The sequence below is a fragment of the Lepidochelys olivacea genome, assembly GCF_965140295.1.
Source record: "Lepidochelys olivacea isolate rLepOli2 genome assembly, chromosome: 12".
Taxonomy (NCBI): Eukaryota; Metazoa; Chordata; order Testudines; family Cheloniidae; genus Lepidochelys; species Lepidochelys olivacea.
In genome coordinates this window covers 1,302,498-1,323,976 of record NC_140422.1, presented here as the reverse complement: position 1 = coordinate 1,323,976, position 21,479 = coordinate 1,302,498, and the positions used below count along the sequence as shown (strand labels likewise).

At 46.5% G+C, this 21,479-nt stretch overlaps 1 protein-coding gene across 4 annotated transcripts in view; it reads right to left on the bottom strand.

The window, feature by feature from the left end:
• The window catches only part of RFWD3 (ring finger and WD repeat domain 3), a 65,745-nt gene that overhangs the window by 6,062 nt on the left and 38,204 nt on the right, over positions 1-21,479 (bottom strand). For all 4 annotated transcript variants that reach the window (XM_084645082.1, XM_084645079.1, XM_084645080.1 and 1 more), the window contains 4 exons: positions 19,897-20,125; positions 11,958-12,108; positions 8,755-8,931; positions 1,898-2,112 (listed from right to left, as the gene is read on the bottom strand). In XM_084645082.1, the coding sequence (XP_084501208.1) occupies positions 1,898-2,112; positions 8,755-8,931; positions 11,958-12,108; positions 19,897-20,125 (772 nt within the window). The remainder of the gene's footprint in view (positions 1-1,897; positions 2,113-8,754; positions 8,932-11,957; positions 12,109-19,896; positions 20,126-21,479) is intronic.

Genomic DNA, 21,479 nt, shown 5'->3' with positions numbered 1-21,479 from the left:
AACGCCCCTACTCTACTTGCGCTACATTGATGACGACTTCATCATCTGGACCCATGGAAAAAAGCTCTTGAGGAATTCCACCATGATTTCAACAATTTCCACCCCACCTCAGCCTGGACCAGTCCACACAAGAGATCCACTTCCTGGACACTACCATGCAAATAAGCGATGGTCACATAAACACCACCCTATACCAGAAACCTACTGACCGCTATACTTACCTACATGGCTCCAGCTTTCAACCAGACCACACCACATGATCCGTTGTCTACAGCCAAGCTTTAAAATACAACCGCATTTGCTCCAACCCCTCAGACAGAGACAAACAACTACAAGATCTCTATCAACTTATCCTTACAACAAAGCCCGTTGCCAACTCTGTCCACATATCTATTCAGGAGACACCATCATAGGACCTAATCACATCAGCCACACTATCAGAGGCTCGTTCACCTGCACATCTACCGATGGGATATATGCCATCATGTGCCAGCAATGCCCCTCTGCCACGTACATTGGCCAAACCGGACAGTCTCTATGTAAAAGAATAAATGGACACAAAACATTCAAAAACCAGTCGGAGAACACTTCAATCTCTCTGGTAACTCGATTACAGACCTAAAAGTGGCAATATTACAACAAAAAAAACTTCAAAAACAGACTCCAGTGAGAGACTGCTGAATTGGAATTAATTGGCAAACTGGACACCATTAACTTAGGCTTGAATAAAGACTGGGAGTGGATGTGTCATTACACAAAGTAAAACTATTTCCCCATGCTTATATCCCCCCCACATACTATTACTCTCACCTTCTTGTTAACTGTTGGAAATGGGCCATCCTGATTATCACTACAAAAGGTTTTTTTCTCCTGCTGATAATAGCTCACCTTAACCGATCACTCTCGTTATAGTGGGTACAGCAACACGCATTTTTTCATGTTCTGTGTGTGTGTGTGTGTGTATATATATATATATATATATATATATATATATATATACACACACACACACACACACACACACACCTACCTTCCTACTGTATTTTCCACTGCATGCATCCGATGAAGTGGGTTTTAGCCCATGAAAGCTTATGCTCAAATAAATTTGTTAGTCTCTAAGGTGCCAGAAGTGGCACCTTAGCAGATGACAGAACGAGGAGTAATGGTCTCAAGTTGCAGTGGGGGAGGTTTAGATTGGATATTAGGAAAAACTTTTTCACTAAGAGGGTGGTGAAACACTGGAATGCGTTACCTAGGGAGGTGGTAGAATCTCCTTCCTTAGAGGTTTTTAAGGTCAGGCTTGACAAAGCCCTGGCTGGGATGATTTAACTGGGAATTGGTCCTGCTTGGAGCAGGGGGTTGGACTAGATGACCTTCAGGGGTCCCTTCCAACCCTGATATTCTATGATTAAGTACTCCTCGTTCTTTTCGCCAAATACAATTTTTCCCCACTGTACAATAGCCTCTTCAGGAAAGGGCCAGAACTAAGCTGCAAAGAGACTAGAATCCTAATACAAACCCACTCAGGGTCACCACAGGGATGGAAGCCCTAGGCAAGAGGCATTGTGAGGCAAAAGGAACGGTCCATTTGCAGCCAGGCATACCAGGCTTCTCCTCCCAACCCCACTCTCAGCAGCATCTCTTTTGTATATGTGCAGCCACACAAAAAGCTTTACTGTGTCCAAGGGGAAGCATGGTACTAGTGTGTTATCCAGGCCTTCGCCTCTGAAAAGTAAAAGCATGATTTCTGCTATGCTCTCAATTCCCTGAGGCGCCAGCTTTCCAAAGCTACCACCAAACCCTGGCACCTCACAGGGGCTTATGTGGCAGGGCAGAATTACGGCAAACTGATAAAAGCACTGCATAAAGGGTGTTGTACTTGCACACAATTACTTACTAGGCCTGTAAGTTGCAAGGCAGTGCCGAGTGCTGATTTCAGTCTGAATATCGATGCAGCCTCCAGACTCTAGAGGCAGATGGTGAGGCCGGTAGGAGTTGGTGGCCTTCTGTTCCCAAAAGCAGCCTCCTTCTAAGGTCCCAGCTATTACCCCACCGTATGGCAGCGTGGTGGAGGCCATTCGGGGCAGGTAGGACAGGGAAACCACAGGACACCTGAAAGGAGAATTTGCAAGAGCGTAACGCCAGCACTTATAACAATAGAATACCAATTTAAATTTATTAAATATTTATGGATGTTCTTCTACATTTTTAATATTGATTTCAATTCCACAGAATACAAAGTGCATAGTTCTCACTTTATATTGCTATTTTTGATTACACATATATATGCACTGTAAAGTGATGAACCAAAAAATAGCATTTTTCATTTCACCTCATACAAGTACTGAAGTGCACTCTCTTTATCGTGAAAGTGTAACTTACAAATGCAGATTTTTTTTGGTTAAATAACTGCAGTCAAAAACAAAACAGAGTAAAACTTTAGAGCCTGAAAGTCCACTCAGTCCTACTTCTTATTCTGCCAATCTCTAAGACAAACAAACAAGTTTGCTTACATTGACAGGAGATACTGGTGCTTGCTTATTTACAATGGCACCTGAAAGTGAGAACAGGCGTTCGCATGGCACTTTTGTAGCCAGCGTTGCAAGGTATTTACATGTCAGAAATGCTAAACATTCATATGCCCCTTCATGCTTCAGCCACCATTCCAGAAGACACTTCCACGCTGACGATGCTTGTTAAAAAAATAATGCATTGAATTTGTGACTGTACTCCTTGGGGGGAGAATTGTATGTCTCCTGCTCTGTTTTACCCATATTCTGTATAGATTACATATTACAGCAGTCTCGGATGATGACCCAGCACATGTTCGTTTTAAGAACACTTTCACAGCAGATTTGACAAAACACAAAGAAGGTACCAATGTGAGATTTCTAAAAATAACTACATCACTCAACCCAAGGTTTAAGAATCATAGAATATCAGGGTTGGAAGGGACCTCAGGAGGTCATCTAGTCCAACCCCCTGCTCAAAGCAGGGCCAATCCCCAATTAAATCATCCCAGCCAGGGCTTTGTCAAGCCTGACCTTAAAAACTCCTAAGGAAGGAGATTCCACCACCTCCCTAGGTAACGCATTCCAGTGTTTCACCACCCTCCTAGTGAAAAAGCTTTTCCTAATATGCAACCTAAATCTCCCCCACTGGAACTTGAGACCATTACTACTTGTTCTGTCATCTCCTACCACTGAGAACAGTCTAGAGCCATCCTCTTTGGAACCCCCTTTCAGGTAGTTGAAAGCAGCTATCAAATCCCCCCTCATTCTTCTCTTCTGTAGACTAAACATCCTCAGTTCCCTCAGCCTTTCCTCATAAGTCATGTGTTCCAGTCCCCTCATCATTTTTGTTGCCCTCTGCTGGACTCTTTCCAATTTTCCACATCCTTCTTGTGGTGTGGGGCCCAAAACTAGACACAGTACTCCAGATGAGGCCTCACCAATGTCGAATAGAGGGGGACAATCACATCCCTCGATCTGCTGGCAATGCCCCTACTTATACATCCCAAAATGCCATTGGCCTTCTTGGCAACAAGGGCACACTGTTGACTCATATCCAGCTTCTCGTCCACTGTAACCCCTAGGTCCTTTTCTGCAGAACTGCTGCCGAGCCATTCGGTCCCTAGTCTGTAGCGATGCATGGGATTCTTCCGTCCTAAGTGCAGGACTCTGCACTTGTCTTTGTTGAACCTCATCAGATTTCTTTTGGCCCAATCCTCCAATTTGTCTAGGGCCCTCTGTATCCTATCCCTACCCTCTAGCGTTTCTACCTCTCCTCCAAGTTTAGTGTCATCTGCAAACTTGCTGAAGGTGCAATCCACACCATCCTCCAGATCATTTATGAAGATATTAAACAAAACCGGCCCCAGGATCGACCCTTGGGGCACTCCGCTTGATACTGGCTGCCAACTAGAAATGGAGCGATTGATCACAACCCGTTGAGCCCGACAATCTAGCCAGCTTTCTATCCACCTTATAGTCCATTTTATCCAGCCCATACTTCTTTAACTTGCTGGCAAGAATACTGTGGGAGACCGTGTCAAAAGCTTTGCTGAAGTCAAGGAACAACACTGCTTTCCCTTCATCCACAGAACCAGTTATCTCGTCATAGAAGGCAATTAGTCAGGCATGACTTGCCCTTGGTGAATCCATGCTGACTGTTCCTGATCACTTTTCTCTCCTCTAAGTGCTTCAGAATTGATTCCTTGAGGATGTGCTCCATGATTTTTCCAGGGACTGAGGCGAGGCTGATTGGCCTGAAGTTCCCAGGATCCTCCTCCTTCCCTTTTTTAAAAAGATGGGCACAACATTAGCCTTTTTCCAGTCATCCGGGACTTCCCCCGATCGAATCTGAAGTGCCTTCCAAAATCTGAGAGGGACAAGGTATGGAGTATACTTTTAGAAGTCTTAAAAGAGCAAAATTCTGATGTGGAAACTACGGAACCTGAACCACCAAAAAAGAAAATCAATCTTCTGCTGGTTACATCTGACTCAGATGATGAAAATGAACAGGCGTCGGTCCACTCTGCTTTGAATCATTATCGAGCAGAACCCGTTATCAGCATGGAAGCATGTCCTCTGGAATGGTTTCTGAAGCATGAAGGGACATATGAATCTTTAGTGCATCTGGCATGTAAATATCTTGCAACACCAGCTACAACTGTGCCTCGTGAAGACCCGTTCTCACTTTCAGGTGACATCGTAAATAAGAAGCAGACAGCATTATCTCCTGCAAATTGTAATCAACTTTGTCTAAGTGACTGGCTGACCAAGAAGTAGGACTGAGTGGACTTGTAGACTCTAAAGTTTTACACTGTTTTATTTTTGAATGCAGGTTTGTTTGTTTTTTTAAACCACATAATTCTACATTTGTAAGTTCAACTTTCATGGTAAAGAGACTGCACTACAGTACTTGTATGAGGTGAATTGAAAAACACAATTTTGTTTTTTACAGTGCAAATATTTGTAATAAAAAATATAAAATGAGCACTGTACACTTTGTATTCTGTGTTGTAACTGAAATTAATATATTTGAAAATGTAGTAAACATCCAAAAATATTTAAAATAAATGATATTCTATTGTTGCTTAACATCACGATTAATTGAACAATTAATTTTTTAAATCGCTTGACAGCCCTACAATTTATTCCAGTGCTTAAACCACCCTGACACAGTTAGGAAATTTTTCCTAATGTCCAACCTAAACCTCCCCTGCTGCAATTTAAGCCCAGTGCTTCTTGTCCTAGCCAAAGAGGTTAAGGAGACCAATTTTTCTCCCTCTTCCTTGTAACATCCTTTGTACTTGAAAATGGTTATGTCCCCACTCAGTCTTCTCTTTTCCAGAGTAAACAAACCCAATTTTTTTCAATCTTCCCTCGTAGATTGTTTTCCAGCTCTTTAATCATTTTTGTTGCTCTTCTCTGGACTTTCTCAAATTTGTCCATATCTTTCATGAAATGTGCGGCCAGAACTGGACACAATACTTCAGTTGAGGCCTAATCAGTGCAGAGTAGAGCAGAAGAATTACTTCTTGTGTCTTTCTTATAACACTCATGCTAATACATCCCAGAACGATGTTTGCTTTTTTTTGCAACAGTGTTACACTGTTAACTCATATTTAGCTTGTGGTCCAATATGACCCCCAGATCCCTTTTTGCAGTACTCTTTCCTAGGCAGTCATTTCCCGTTTTGTATGCGTGCAACTGATTCGTCACACTAAGGGGAGTACTTTACATTTGTCCTTATTGAATTTCATCCTATTTACTTCATAGTATTTCTCCAGTTTGTCCAGATCATTTTGAATTTTAATCCTATCCTCCAAAGCACTTGCAACCCCTCCCCGCTTGATATCGTCCACTATCTTCATAAGTGTACTCTCTGCGAAATCTAAATCACAGATTAAATATTGAACAGAACCAGACCTAGAACTGATCCCTGCAGGACCCCACTTGATATGCCCTTCCAGCTTGACTTTGAACCACTGATTACTCTCTGGGAACAGTTTTCCAACAAGATATGCACCTATCTTATAGTAGCTCCATTTAGGTTGTATTTCCCTGGTTTGTTTATGAGAAGGTTACGTGAGACAGTATCAAAATCCTTACTAGAGTCAAGATATACCACATCTACCGCTTCTCCACATCCACAAGCCTTGTTACCCTGCCAAAGAAAGCTATTAGGTTGGTTTGACATGCTGTTACTTATCACCTTATTATCTTCAAGGTGTTTGCAAACTGATTGCTTAATTATTTGCTCCATTATCTTTCCAGGTATTGAAGTTAAGCTGAGAGGTTTGTAATCCCCTGATTTGTCCTTTTCCCCTTTTTATAGATGGGTACTACTTTGCCCTTTTCCAGTGCTCTGGAATCTCTCCAGTTTTCATGAGTTTTCAAAGATAAGATAAATTGCTAATGGCTCAGATATCTCCTCAGTCAGCTCCTGAACAAGTGAGACACTTGGCACTGATCACAGCACTAATCCCCAGGACCTAAGCACAAGAATAGCAGCCTCTGGAAGTCATTTACACAATACTACTCAACCTTTCTCGGTTATCCAATGCTAATTTTGGCTAAGATTCCTGTACTTCCCCACATCTGAACTAGCAAGGGTGAAAAAATCCAGAGAGGTAATGATCTTAGTGTTTCAGGGCCTTATGCAACAACTTTACTCTATCAAAAAAAAGAAAAAGTAGTCCCATAATTAGGGCCCTACCAATTTTACAGCCGTGAAATACATGTCACTTCCCTGTGAAATCTATCTCCCCAAAATCAGCTGGATTGGTTAGGGACAGGACTTGTCCTTCCCCTGCACGCCTGTTATCTGAGGGAGATAGGATGAACCTCCACAGGCAGCGCAGAAGTGAAGGTGTATCACCCTCACTTCTGTGCTGCAGTAGCTCCAGAGCTGGGCTCCAGGCTTCTACCCGCGCGCCCCACCCCCATGGCTCTGGTCGAGGCTGGGGACTGCAAGGGCTCCGGCTGGAACTTGGGGCTTCCACCCCTGGGGCTCCTGCCCGGGCTCAGGGACCTGGGCTGGGGGCTACCACCCCCCACAGCTCCAGCCCCCGCAGCTCCTGCCTGGGCTCTGGGTGCTTGAGCTCCGGGACCTCTGCTCCCTCTTACCCCCCCCCCCCACGCCATCTCTCCAGCCCAGGGTCAGGGACCTGAGCTGGGGGCTGCCACCCCCTGAAGATCCAGCTCAGCTTGTGGGGCTTCACCCCGGCCTGACTCCTTTCCGAGCTCCAGGGCTGCTGCTGCCAAAGTCTGTCCCCACCCCACCTCTTGGCGCTCAAGCTCCGGGGCTTCCACTCCCTCCTCCCCAGGGCGGCTGCCTGCCCCCCCCATGGCTCCTTCCCTGGGCTTAGGGAGCTTAGCTGGGAGCTGCCACCCAGGACTTGGGGCTTTTGCCCCGCATAGCTCCTTCCCTGACTCCGGGCCACCCAGGTTCAGGGCTTCTGTCCCCCCTTGGGGTTCCTGCCAGGGCTTGGGGCTTCAGCCCCCGTAGCACCTGCTGGGGTTCGGGGCTTCCATCCTTGGCTCCTGCCAGGGCTGGGGCACCCGTTTTTCAAATTATCCGGGGCCCCTGGGCATGGGCCCCATGGACCCATGCGTTAATCCAGTACTGGTCCTGACTAGTAGCTAGGAGCCCCTAGTTGGGGTGATCCCAGAAGCACTGGGGAGATCAGACCTACCTCCACCTCTGGGAGTCTCCTCCAGATGCAGGAAACTCAGCAGCAGCTGCCTTCAGAACTGGGCTCTGAAGGCAGCACAGACGTGCGTATAGTAATCCTGTAACCCCTCTACAACAGCTTTGGGATCCCCCCACAATCCTCTTTTAGACCAGGACCCCACAGTTACAACACCCTGAAATTTCAGATGTAAACATCTGAAATTGTGAAATTGACTAATTTTAAGACCCTGTGGCCATGAAATTGACCAAAGTGAACCCAGAATTTGGTAGGGCCTACCCATAATGATGGACATGTAGACATGCTATGTTCCAGAACTATGGGTAACAATTTACTAATCCTTGAAGAGGTGATCACAAATCAAAAGGCTGCAATGCCCAAAGAAGAACTTGCAAACACTTTAAAAAGACCTGCTCCACCATGGAGCTTACGGGAGCATCAGAGCCAAAACACTAAGGGAACCCTGAAGAAAACTATTTGTAGTTTGGCACTATTCCTGTGTGCTGGCTCTCCCTGGGAAAACCTTTTGTATGCCACTACGCATACACTCAGAACATGTCTATTAACGTGCTTAGGAACCAAACAACTTGTCCCTGCTACCTATGAAAGAACAAAGTAGGGAGTCACATTAACCCTATGCCCTTCCCAGAGTCTATTACCTTACACCAGTAGAAGTGCAATGTTGTGAAAAACATCTAATAGCACTCAAGTTTCCTGGTATAAGACTTCTCAGCATGCTCCAGCCATTGGCAAGCATGGCCTGTTTTAGTGTCCAAACTACACCACACAGCTCCCAGGGAATCCTGACCAGACATCTGTACTAACGTTTAATTCTCAGATGCAGAACTGCAGAGGTGACAGTATCTCAGATTGTTCCATCCCTGCTGCTAGTTCTGAATCTGCCCTGGTTAAGCCATGAGCCAATATTTTTACAGCTTACCGTTAACGTGCACAAAAGATGCTCTTTAATCAGGCAATTATACTCATCTGTTTAAGACGCTACATTTAACTGGCAGTACACTTGTGAAATTCTGGGATAGAGACTGAAATCATACCTGGACTTCTGAGGGGCTAGTTCCTGGACATGAGAGCTTGTGTCCCTTAGATCATACACCAGGATAGAGCCATTGACAAGCCCAGCATAGATATAGTTGGTATCATCAAGGCACCAGCAGCAGCTCCAGACAGGGCGGCCGGCATTGTACGTCTGGACCACAGTATTTGTTGTCAAACTGTGGAGGGAAAGGAATATAGTGACAATGCAAACTTATACTGTGGGATGAGAAGACTCAGTGTAACACACCCAGCTAACAAGTCTAGAATAAATCTCTGCCTAAGGAACTGAATAGGAGGCTGTTCCCCACTATAGATTTTAATCCCCATAGTCCAGAAAAGAATCTGAAGAATATAGATAGTATATCACTGTGAAACTGTCAAGATCTAGCATTCCACCAAAGCATATACAGATACTGAAAAAGGTAAAATAACTCCTTCTCTCTGACTTTTTGGTCTGATCCTGGGGAATAAAAATCACTTTATATTGGCTGCAGGGATAGGAGTATCAGACTGAGCTCCTAATTGCTTTGTTGGGAGAGCAGGGTTAAATTAGTTGTCTGGAAATAGTTAGGAGGAGAACGCATTGCACTGTGGTCCCAGAATACTGTATTTTCCAGAAATTAGGAGCCTCATTCATTAAGATTCTTCTCCCTGCTTAGTTATTCTCTTCTGCCTGTTTATCTGAGAGGGCTCAAGTTCTGAGAAACAGCATTTAACACCTAAAGGAACTGATTTAACCTAGTGTTAGAGAGCAAATAGGGTAAACAAAACAGTATACGTACACACACACACAAATATGAATGTCAAAAAATTCTTAACAGTTTGCAGAACGCTGTCATTGGGGGAAGTGTATGCTGTGTTTGGGACAAGGCAGAGGAGCTGAAACAGCAGCTGAGGCTGGAGTCACTGAAGAAACTGGAAATTAAAATGGATTTTGCATGGAGGGACGTATCAGAGATATGTGGCAAATTGAGATTCAGTAGGGATGAAAGATAGAGATGATATCAAAAAAGGGAATCTGTAGAGTCATTTCACCCAAGACACCCACGACAAATATTTTGCACAGAAGGAACCACCCGGGGGCGGGCGGGGCAGGGCAGGAGGTCAGGTGACCCTGATGAAGATTCTAATAGTTAGGAACCAGACAACAGTGATTTATGCAGAGAACAATGTGTTATGTTTTCTTCCATGTACCAGAACAGGAGATGTAACAAAGGACAAAACACATCCTGGAGAATTATTAGGGATATGCAAATGGCAATAAGTGATTAGAAAAGGGAGGTTGACTTAGTCAAGCAACCTCAGGGACCAATGCAGGGAAAGCAAAGAGTAGGTTGAAGCAGGCAATCTTCTGAGAGAACATTCTGGTATCAAGCAAAAGTGAAGACTGGATACAACTTGTTAGAGACCAACTGATGGACGTATCAGTAGTGTAAAGGTTTGCGTATCAAGCATTGGTATAAATTCTGTGATGAGTGGCAACTACTTGCATTAGACTGTCTCCATTTATGCAAGAGTACCAACCTTACAGGCTCAGAACTTACACACTGGCTTTAAAGTAGGCAGGAAGGAGTAACTTGTTTAACTCAAAAATATCTGACATATTCCACCATATAGACAATAGGAATGGGAAAATTAGAATTAAATTAATCTTATTGCAAAACAACTCTACTTTTTTAATTATGTATACAGGTACGCCATGAGCATGAAGAACTGGAAGAGACATCAACCTCACAACCTAGAGGGCATAATTGTAGCCTGTCCTAACTGAAAAGAGAAACGTAAGTTGAGTAGCACTGGATCTCAAGATGTTTAGTCAGCCAATGAGAAATATCAATATAGGTAGTATGGAGTAAGGAGATAAGGAGTGACAAAAACCCCCAACACCACAATACTCAATGGGCATCTGCTACAGACCAGGACTGGAGGAATCCCACCTATCCTGTGGGATTCCTCTACCGCAGGGGTGGGCAAACTTTTTGGCCTGAGGGCCACATTGGGGTTCCAAAACTGTATGGAAGGCTGGGTAGGGAAGGCCGTGACTCCCCAAACAGCCTGGCCCCCACGCCCTATTAGCACCCTCCCTCCCACTTCCCGTCCCCTGACTGCCCCCCTCAGAACCCCGACCCATCCAAACCACCCTGCTCCCCGTCCCCTGACCACCCACTCCCAGGTCCCCTGTCCCTAACCTCCCCCCCCATCGAACCCCGCGCCCCGCTCCCTGTCCCCTGACTGCCCCAACCCCTATCCACACCCCCGCCCCCTGGGACTCACACCTATCCAACCACCTCCTGCTCCCTGTCTCCTGACTGGCCCCTGGGTCCCCTCTGCCCCTTATCCAACCCCCCCGCTCCCCACCCCCTTACTATGCTGCTCAGAGCACCAGGACTGGCAGCCATGCCGCCGCGCAGTCTAGGGCACTGGGGCAGGCTGGAGGATCTTGCAGCCCTGCCATCCAGAGCGCTGGCGGCTCAGTGAGCTGAGGCTGCGGAGGATGGGGGGACAGCAGGGAAGGGGCCGAGGGCTAGCCTTCCCCAGCTAGGAGATCAAGGGCCAGGCAGGACAGTTCTGTGGGCTGGATGTGGCCCGTGGGCTGTAGTTTGCCCACCTCTGCTCTACCCCAACATGTCCTTTTAAGTCTCCCAGCACAGCTGTACAGATGTATTGTTCCTACATTAGTGGAACAGCAGTTCTCAGGAGTGCTGCTTAGTGCTCTTTCCATATACTTAGGCTGTGTGCAGCTCAACCTTGATTAGAAGTTTCAAATCAGAGCAACCTTCTGAGGAGTAGGGGACAGAGGAAAACAGTAAAAACCCTGATCCTTGATCAAAGAGAATCAAGCAGGTAGTAAAAGTCACACTAGCAGATAATGCTACATCTGTGCCACAAGATACAGCTGATTTGTGCTGGCTTACTTTCAAAGCTGTACCCAACAGAGATGCCACTGAGAGGAGGCACCAGGAAAAGGTAGGGACATAATCCCTCCTTCATTAAAGGGACTAGGAAGTGAGAACAATTCATCACGATAATGCACACATTCCAGAGGACGGATGAAGTTCAAACTGAGATCTGTTCTCAACTCCCTGCGAGAAAGAAAAAATGGGTGCTCCAAAGCGCACACAGAGGTGAGCTAGAGATAAAGCCAAACCTGGAAAATGTGAAGGGCAGATAGGGCTGGCTGCCCCTGTTTAGCAGCACACACCTGGTAAGTTTGAGCGTATGGTCCAAAGCAGCAGACAGCAGCAAGCCATCTGTCCGATTACTGAAGGCCAATCCCCGGATCTGCTTACTGTGGATGGGAATGTACTGACTGCTCTTCAGGTTGGCAGCACTTATCATCTTAAAGCCACAACCTGTCATGAAGAAAGGACAAAGCTGATCAGATACTATGTATGCTGGTGACTACATCAAGTTATTGGGGTGTCTGATTTTAAGCTATGGTCTCACTTCAGTATTTATGCTGAACTTGTGAAGTGTGCACAGGAAGGGTAGGTATCTTGTTCTGGAGATCAATCACTACAGAACTCCTTTTTCTGCTCCTCCATGTGTTCTGGTCAGTGAGACAGAACTCATGAGAATTTCAGCATTAGTATCATAATCTGTCAGTTGCTCTCGACCCAGGTCCTAGACATTCTAGCCAAATTAAACAAATCCCAATGTTCAGTGTGGCTGGAGCGCTATACAGGATGATAATGTACTTTCAAAGAATAGTTACAGGTAAACTGTTCACTTGTACTCTAGAAATGTCACTATACAGAGCTGCATTCCAATATTACTGAGCCAGAGAGCTGTCCCTACATAGAAGCTAAGATGACTAAGGTGAACTGAGAAGTTGTTCAGAAAGAGGAGGAAGTTACTCACCTTGTCCAGTAACTGACTTTCTTCGAGATGAGTGTCCTTGTGGGTGCTTCACTCCAGGTCAAGGTGCCTCCCTGTGCCTTCGATCGGAGATTTTCACAGCAGTTCCCATATGGGCCTCATGCACTGTCAGTGCTGGAACAGCACGTGCATGGCCCAGACTCCTCAGTTCCTTCTCTACAATGGAGCCTGCTCCAAACTCCGAAGTAGAGGGGAAGAGGTTGGGTAGTGGAGCATGCCACAGGGATGCTCATCTTGAAGAGCATCAGTTACTGCACAAGGTGAGTAACCTCTTCTCCTTTGAGAGACGTCCCTGTGGGTGCTCCACTCCAGATGACTGAAAAGCAGTATCTCTTATGATGGTCGGGACTGCGGATCTGGTAAGAAAGTGGTTGATAAGACAGCTCGACCCAGTTGGGTGTCTGATGAAGGACCATGCATGAGAGCATAACGTTTAGCAAACAAAGGTCCAACGCCTGAGTGGCCACCTTGCATATGTTGGAAAGCAGGACGTTGCGGAGAAATGCTATGGAAGTGGACCGGATCTAGTAGAGCAGTGGTTTTCAAACTTTTTTCCTGGTGACCCAGTTGAAGAAAAGTGATGATGCCCGAGACCCAACAGAGCTGGGGATAAGGGGTTTGGAGTGTAGGGGTGAGGGGTAGGGGGTTTGGGGTGCAGGAGGGGGTCAGAGCTCTGGAGTGCAGAAAGGGGCTCTGGGTTTAGGGGGAGCTCAGGGCTGGGGCAGGGGATTGGTGCGGGGGCAGCTCCCGGTCAGTGGGGTGCTAAGGCATACTTCCTGCCCATCCTGGCACCGTGGACCACACTGCGCCCTGGAAGTGGCCAGCAACAGGCCCGGCTCCAAGGCGGAGGTGCGCAAGTGGCTCCATGCAGCTTTCGCCTGCTGGCACAGTCCCTCCTCCCCCCACTCCCATTGGCCAGGAGCCAGTGCTTGGGGTGGGGGTAGTGTGTGGAGGCCTGTGGCCCCCCTCCTGCCTAGCAGCCGGACCTGCTGCTGGCTGCTTCCACGGCACAGCGCAGTGTCAGAACAATTGGGGACTAGCCTGCCTTAGCTGGGCAGCACCACCAATGGAACTTTTAATGGCCTGGTCGGCGGTGCTGAGGGGAGCCGCCGTGACCCAATGCCTTACAGTACTGGGTTGCGACCCGCGTTTTGAAAACCACTATAGTACAGTGTGCCTTGATTGCCACAGGAGGTTGGACTTATTTCAATTGGTAACTGATGTATGCAGTACGATATCCATTTGGATAATCTCTGGGTAGAGATCGCTTTGCCCTGAGATTGTTGAGCGATAAAGAGCCTAAGGATCTGTCTAAATGGCTTTGTTCTATCCTGATAGAAGGATAATGCTCTATGAACGTGAAGCATGTGCATTGCTGCCTCAAATACATTAGCATGTGTCTTTGGGAAGAATGTTAGTAGGTGAATAGGTTCATACAGGTGAAAAGATGAATGCATCTTAGGAAGGAATTTAGGATGTGTACAAAAGTGTAACTGTTTCTGAAGAAGGTAGTATACAGAGGTTCGGCCATCATTGCTCCGAGTTCCCCCATGCGTCTGCCAGATGTAAATGCCACTAAGAAAGCGGTTTTCATGGATAGGTGTAGAAGGGAGCAGATAGCCAAGGGTTCAAAGGGTTTGTACATCAAAGCTGTGAAGACCAGGTGTAGATCCCATGGCTCAGCCGGTGGTCTTATGTCCGGGTAGAGCGTTTGGATACCTCTGAGGAATCTTTTGGTGACAGGATGGGAAAAAAACAGTGGTGTTCTCTACCTTGTAGTGAAATGTTGTGTTTGCAACTCAGTGAATCTTTACTGAGCTAAGAGAAAGGCCGGCTACTTTGAGTTCTAGAAGGTAGTCTAGTATCAGTGGAAGGGGGTGGAAGCTTGAGGGGTGTGTCTGGCAGAACATCAAGTGATGAACCATTTCCATTACTGCAGAGAGGTAGTGAGCGTGGAGTGTGTCCTGCTATGTAATAAAACTGCATGCTTAGAACAAGTCCAGGCTAGTTTCTCAGAGAACCATTGAGTAGCCATGCTTTGAGGTGGAGCATCGCTATGTTGGGGCGATATAACTAGCCCCTGCATTGTGATAGTAGGTTGGGGAGTGGGAGAAGCAACATTGGGGGACGGACGGACATCCTTGTTAGAAAGGGGTACCACGGTTGCCTGGGCCATGTCGGAGGTATTAGAATGACCTGGGACTTGTCTTTCCTTATTTTCTGTACCACTCTGTACAGAGGTATTGGTGGGAATGCATACAGCAGTGTCGAACCAAGTGATCATGAATGTCTCTCCCAGAGAATGCTTTTCCAGACCTGCTCTGGAACAGAATGTTGGACACTTCTTGTTGACTGCAGTTGCGAAGAGATCCAGTTGGGGATAGCCCCAGCTCTGGAAAATGTCGTGTAGAGTGGTGTCATTTAGCTCCCACTTGTGATGGAGGGGGAAGGATCGACTGAGCTCATCTGCTGGGTGTTCTGAGAACCTGGGACGTGTGAGGCCGAGATGTGAATATTGTGTTGGAGGCACCAGTTCCAAAGTTTTATAGCCTTAGTGCACAGGAAGTGGGATCGAGCTCCCCCTTGACTGTTTATGTAAAACATACATTAGATGTTGTCGGTCATGACTGATCTTGTAGTTCTTGATGAGGGGAAGAAAATGGAGGCAGCCATTGCAGACAGCTTGGAGCTCTAGGTTTATATGAAGTGTGATTTCTTTAGAAGACCAGAGGCCTTGAGTTATGAGATGGTCCATGTGTGCTCCCCAGCCAGTGAGGGATGAATCTGTCGTGGTGATGATAGTGGAGGCAGGATCCTGCTGGAAGGGGACCCCAGAACACAATTTGAGAGGAAGGGTCTACCATATGAGCAAATCTTATACTTTTGAAGGGATAGTTAGCAGTCTGCTTAGTCTGTGCACTTTGGGTTTGTAAACTGTGGCTAGCCAGCCCTGTAGGCATTGCATGTTCAGGTGTGTGTTCATGACAATGAATGTGCATGCAGCCATGTGGCCTAAAAGTTGTAGGCAGTCTTGAGGGGTGACCTGTGGGCTGCTTCTTACCCTCATGATGAAGGTTGCTCAGTGTGCAAAATCTGTCCTTTGGAAGTGATGTGAGACCTGTGGTGGAATCATGATGAGCTCCTACGAAGTCTAGCTGCAGGGTAGTATGTAAAGTAGATTTGTTTATGTTTATTTGCAGGCCAAGGCTGTGGAAGCAATGTACGGGTGTGTAGGTCGTTCGAATGTCTCCTGAACACACGGTTGGAAGCCAGTCATTCAGGTAAGGAAAAATAATTATTCTCTTTTTTCTGAGGTGTGCCATTACAACAGCTAGAATTTTGGAAAAAACTTGGGAAGCAGTTGAAAGACCAAAGGGCAAAACTTGTACTGGTAATGATCCATGCCCAACACAAATCTGAGAAAGTGTCTCTGGGGAGGGTGTATAGTGACATGAAAATACGCATCCTGCAGGTCGAGGGCTGAAAACCGATTTCCCTGCCCCAACACTGGAATCATCATTGACAGGGTAACCACCCTGAATTTCAGGATGAACATGTTTAGTTGTCAAATATCGAGAATAGGTCGCCATCCCCCACTTTACTTTTTGGTCAAGGAATAGTGGGGAATAAAATCCCTTCCCCTGCTGTGGAGTGGGGTACCTGCTCCACTGCTCCTGGTTGTAGAAGATGGTGCACCTCTTGACAGAGCACGTGGTTGTGAGAAGGGTCCCTGATGAGTGATGGGGAGCGAGGGTGGGTAGGGGGCATGGAGAGGAAGGGGATGGCATAACCCGATCGGATGATTTCTAGGACCCATTTGTCCGTAGCGATAGCTTCCCAGTTGGTGAGGTATAGGAGCAGACGGCGTCCAAAAGGATGGATGGTTGCAGTAGGCGCTGGAGTGGGTGGGAGGTCTTCTATACCCGCAACCAAAGCCTCAGATCTGCTGGTTTGATGGAGGGGGTTGAGGCTTCATTGGGTTCTAGGTCTATGGCGTTACTGTTGTTGTGGATCGTAATGTCTTTTCTGTTGCTGGGTGTAGGAGGGATATTCTGGGCCTTGGCAAGGCTGATAGCTGTTTTGTCTCATCCTTGTCCCTCTGCAACATATGCCTGCCACCTTAGTGTGGCACACGAGTCCTTCATGGTATGGAAGGCCTCATTCGTTTTTGCTGCAAACAGCTTCTCACCATTGAAAGGGACATCGTCAAAATTGTTTTGGTTAGGGTTAGGAAGGAGGAGGTGGTGAACCATGAGGATCACCGTGTGACAACAGCCGTGGCGGTGGATCTGATGGCTGTGTCAGCAGCATCAAGGGGAGCCTGAAGAGCCATACGGGATATTATCTGTCCCTCAGAGACCCCAGCTTTAAATTGTTGTCGCTTGTCCTCAGGAATGTCATTAATAAATTCCACAAATTTAGCATAGTTCCTGTGGTCATACTTTGACAAAAGAGCCACATAGTTCACCACCTTAATTATAAGGTGGAAGATTAATACACTTTGTGGCCAAATAAGTCCATCCTCTTGCTCTCCTTATCAGGTGGGGTAGCCCGGAAATGTTGCTGTTTTTTTTCTGGTCGGCCGCCTCAACCACCAACAAATTGGGCGACGGGTGTGTACAGAGAAACTCGGAACCTTTGGAGGGGACGTAATATTTGCGGTCTGCTTTCCTGGAGGTTGGGGGTATAGTCGCGGGAGTCTGCATTATGGTTTTAGCTGGTCCCATGATGGCCCCATTGATTGGCAATGCTATTTTGGAAGAGGTGGTGGGTTATAAAATGTCAGTAAGCGCGTCTAGGTGTTCAGACACTTCCTCAAGAGTAATCTTGAGCTCATCAGCAACTCTTTTAAATAAGTCCTGGACGTGTGTGAAACAGTCAGCTGTTGGTGGTGGCAGAGGCATAATAGCCTTCTTGGGCGAGACAGATGAGTGTTTATTAGTTGGAGAGGTGTCAGGTGTGATATCCTCTGCTGGCTGAGCTGCTGGTTCATCTCGTAGCTTGGCATCATTGTTTGTGGCTGGGGGAGGAAATCTAAGATCCTCTCTGCATGAGGTAGGTAGAGTGCTACAACGTCTCTTATAAGATTCCCAGGGATTCCAGTATGGCCAATGGCTGGGGAAATGTATGAGTGGTCCCACTCAAGGGTGGCCATACTAGGGTGGGAATTCCCTGGAATATGAGGAGCAAGATCTAAGATGTCCCCCAGTCACAGGTGTCTTAACGGGAAGAATAGCATGGAGAAAAAATGCCGTCAATGTCCTCCTCACTCAAGAGGTGTGAAGGGGCAGGAGACAGTTGCGAGATAGTCCCGGTGAGAGGTCAGTGCCTAGTAGAGGAGAGACTGGAGTGGGAGCGATAGCTAGGTCTCTGTGGTGGAGAAACTGGGGCTGTGCAGTGGCTGGCAATGCTGAATGGTGAGTCACTATAGGCAGGTGAGGCGCCATGTATTGAGACTGTGCCGATGCAGGAGGTGCAGTCCATGCCGGCGGCGCTTTGGGCTGAGCTGATGTAGCTGCCAATGATGAAGGTGCTATAGACTCAGCGAGTGTCGTGCGCGAAGTCGGCGATGAGAAGTATGACCCAGGGAGCATGGTCGGTGGAGCTTGTGGTGTCGGCACCGCAGCAGTAGTTGGTGACATCAGTGCCATCACACTAGTCGGTACCGGGTTCTTGTTGGTGACCAACTGTGCTGCATTGGAGGCAGGCAACTCAAAGCCTTGAGCCTTGGCACCAGAGCGCGTGGCTGCTGACGTGTGGTTGGTGCCAGAGATGCCTGGAGAAGTGTATGTGCTAAGCCATGGAATGGCCAGCACTGACAGAGCCGAAGCAGTCAGCGATTGCTTGGAAGAGGTGTGCCTCCTGAGACGGGAGGAAGCCAGTCATTTCTTTGCCATTTTTTTATCCTGTGAGGATTTTGGTGGTGAATTCTATCGGAAAGAAGACTGCTGGCCTGAGTCCCATGAGGATCTGAGGGACTTTTCCAGGAGGATGAGCTTCAGTCTGAGGTCGCTGTCCTTGTGGGTCCGAACTTTAAGTTTACTACAGTGTACGCATTTTTGGAGTACGTGGGATTTCCCCAAACATTGTATGCACTGAGAATGGTCATCAGAGATGGCGTCTTTGCATTTTAGGCATCTCTAGAAGCCTGGTGAACCAGACATATTGGGAGTCACTAACTCTGAAGTAAAGAATTTTTTAATTTTTTTTTTATAGGAGGTAAGTAATAAACTTATCTAAATAAGTAACAAAAACTAATTAACTACTAGAACTGTATCTAAACAATGGCTATGAAGAGTGAAACTGCTAAACTCTATCTCTGGACGGGGATGGTGGAGAAGGAACTGAGGAGTCTGGGCCATGCACACACTGTTCAAGCACCGAGAGCACGCAAGGCAGGCACTGTGTGTGTGCGGCCCATACAGAAACTGCTGCAAAAAAATCTGGGATCGAAGGTGCAAGGATGCACCTTCACCTAGAGTGGAGCACCCACAGGGACATCTCTTGAAAGAGAAGTTTAAGATCCCAAATCATTAACCACATAAAATAATTTGTACTTCAAGTGTCAGAGAATGTCAAAGCTCTTTGCAGTGAAAGCCGGTATGACTGTGTACCTATTTTACAGACAGGAAATAGCTCAGAGAAGACAAGCAACTTGTTCAAGGTCACACAGCAAGTCAGAAGCAGAGTTGTGACTACAATGCAAAGGGGTTCCCAGTCCTCTTCACCCACGGGGTAATACTGCCTCTGTACATATATGCACTTAGTTACAAACGCATTCAGAAACAATATTTGTTTGTTCCCACATTTACTGGCCAATCCACGCTTCCGAATCTGATGTTTTCTATATGAGAGATTGCATTTAAATCTTTTACCTGATTCCCTTAGGTGCTTGTCTCCAGCTCTTGCAAGGGTGCAATAGTCTCTGTGAGAGGCATCACACAGATCTTTCTGCACCCCTCCCAAGGGGATGGGATTTCAGAACGAAGAGGCAGAGCTGTAAAGATTAATTACTGGGAGAGTACAATTACCAGCTGCCAATGGGGAGGTAAATTACACTACTGGGAAAAAGCGGAGTAGGGGTCAGGTGGAATGTGGGAGTTGTATTAGTGAGGGAGCACCCCTAATCCACAGGGCGGTTGTGTGGGTGGGGTAGAGGAAGAAAGAGCAGAGAACATATTTAACTTTTTTAAGCCTGCAGATAAAATTTTTTTGATTCTTTCTATAAAACCCAGAGTGTCTTTAGTTATTTGCTGATTTACCAGGAATAAGTGTGGCCTGCGGAGAGGGCTGTGACACCACTAGACAGCTCAGTGAGTCACAGTAAGCCATAACCCGGCAGCTCCCTGACTGAGAAACCAGGAAGGCCTTCTCAAAGTGGTATTTGTGCTGGCTCTGACTGGAGGAGACGCAGCCTGGGAAACAGGAACGGGAGCTGCCAGGTTGCTGAGAGGCGCTAGCGCTGTGCTGGGCCATCAGTGCTTTCAGCTCCTGAAAAGAAAGGACAGAGTTTTACTACTCCCTTAAAGTTGTAACTCAGTGTGCTGTGTATTAGGGTTAGTCTACACTAGAAGTGCTGCAGCTGTGCCACTGTAGCGCATCTGGTGAAAAAACTTGATGCGGATGGGACAGAGCTCTCTCACTGGCATAATAAATCCACCTCCAAGAGAGGCAGTAGCTATGTCAGTGGGAGGTCTCCCACCGACAGAGCTGTCCACACTGGTGTGTAGGTCGGTGTAATTTCCTTCACTCAGGGGAGGTGGCTTATTAACACTTGAGTGACACAAGTTATTAGTGTAAACTTGGCCTTTGTTTCTGCTTGCAGATACAGGAGTCTGATACGCCTCAAAGGCAGGGATGTGGGAACATGGGCTGTTCCATAACAATGAAAACTACTGTACTCCATTTCCATGCTATTACTGGAGTGCTAGATTTCCAGTTTACTCTGACTGTAAGTACAATAGAAATCTGCAGACTACTCCAGCAAGCTCTGTTGAAATCTTTAGTCAAAATCTCTTAATATTATGTGTATTAGAACCAGTAAGAAAAGGGACCCATGGGCACCACACAAAATCCAATCACCACCAGGTCAACAATGTTTAGAAAAGAATGGAGTCACCATTAAAAAAAACCACAACCAATTAGAACCATTTTCAGGAGTTTCTAGAACATCCCAGATGGAATGAAAATCCTTGGTTTCAAGGTTAGAAGTGTCACAGGAATTCACCACCATGAAGATAGTGCAGATTAAAGGAACTGACCTACACACTGGTCTTTATAATCCTGGCCAGCAGAGATTCCAGGAATGATTGAATTTTGTAAGAACCCAAGACTTGTTCACTTTCTCCAAAGCCGAAGAACTATGGTTCAAAATGTTCAGTACTGTAGCTCTCAAAAGAGTGACTTTTAATCCAACAAAGGAAGAGCCACTTTCACACTACTGAAAGGCAAAGACTCACAGTGTGTTAACAGATGTTCACTGGATAATTTTCCTCCCCACAAAAGATCATCCACAGAAAGTATGAGGGTATGGCAATTTTGAACATTATAACTCTGACAAGAATTCTGCCCAAATGGTTATAACCCAACCCAAAGTCATGACCACCAGCACTAATCCCATGATTCTATACTATTACATAGATATTTACAAATACCTAAAGCAGACAGATAAAGAGAGATGGGGCCTGCTTTCCACAGCTTGGATAACTTAAGATATACTCCAAATACAGTATACTGTCTGCAAAACAATTAAGCACCATAGAAATGATATTATAGATTTAAGATCTCCAAGCTCCTAACGTATGCATAAACTAGCTTTAATAATTGCACCAACTAATCTTGCTCA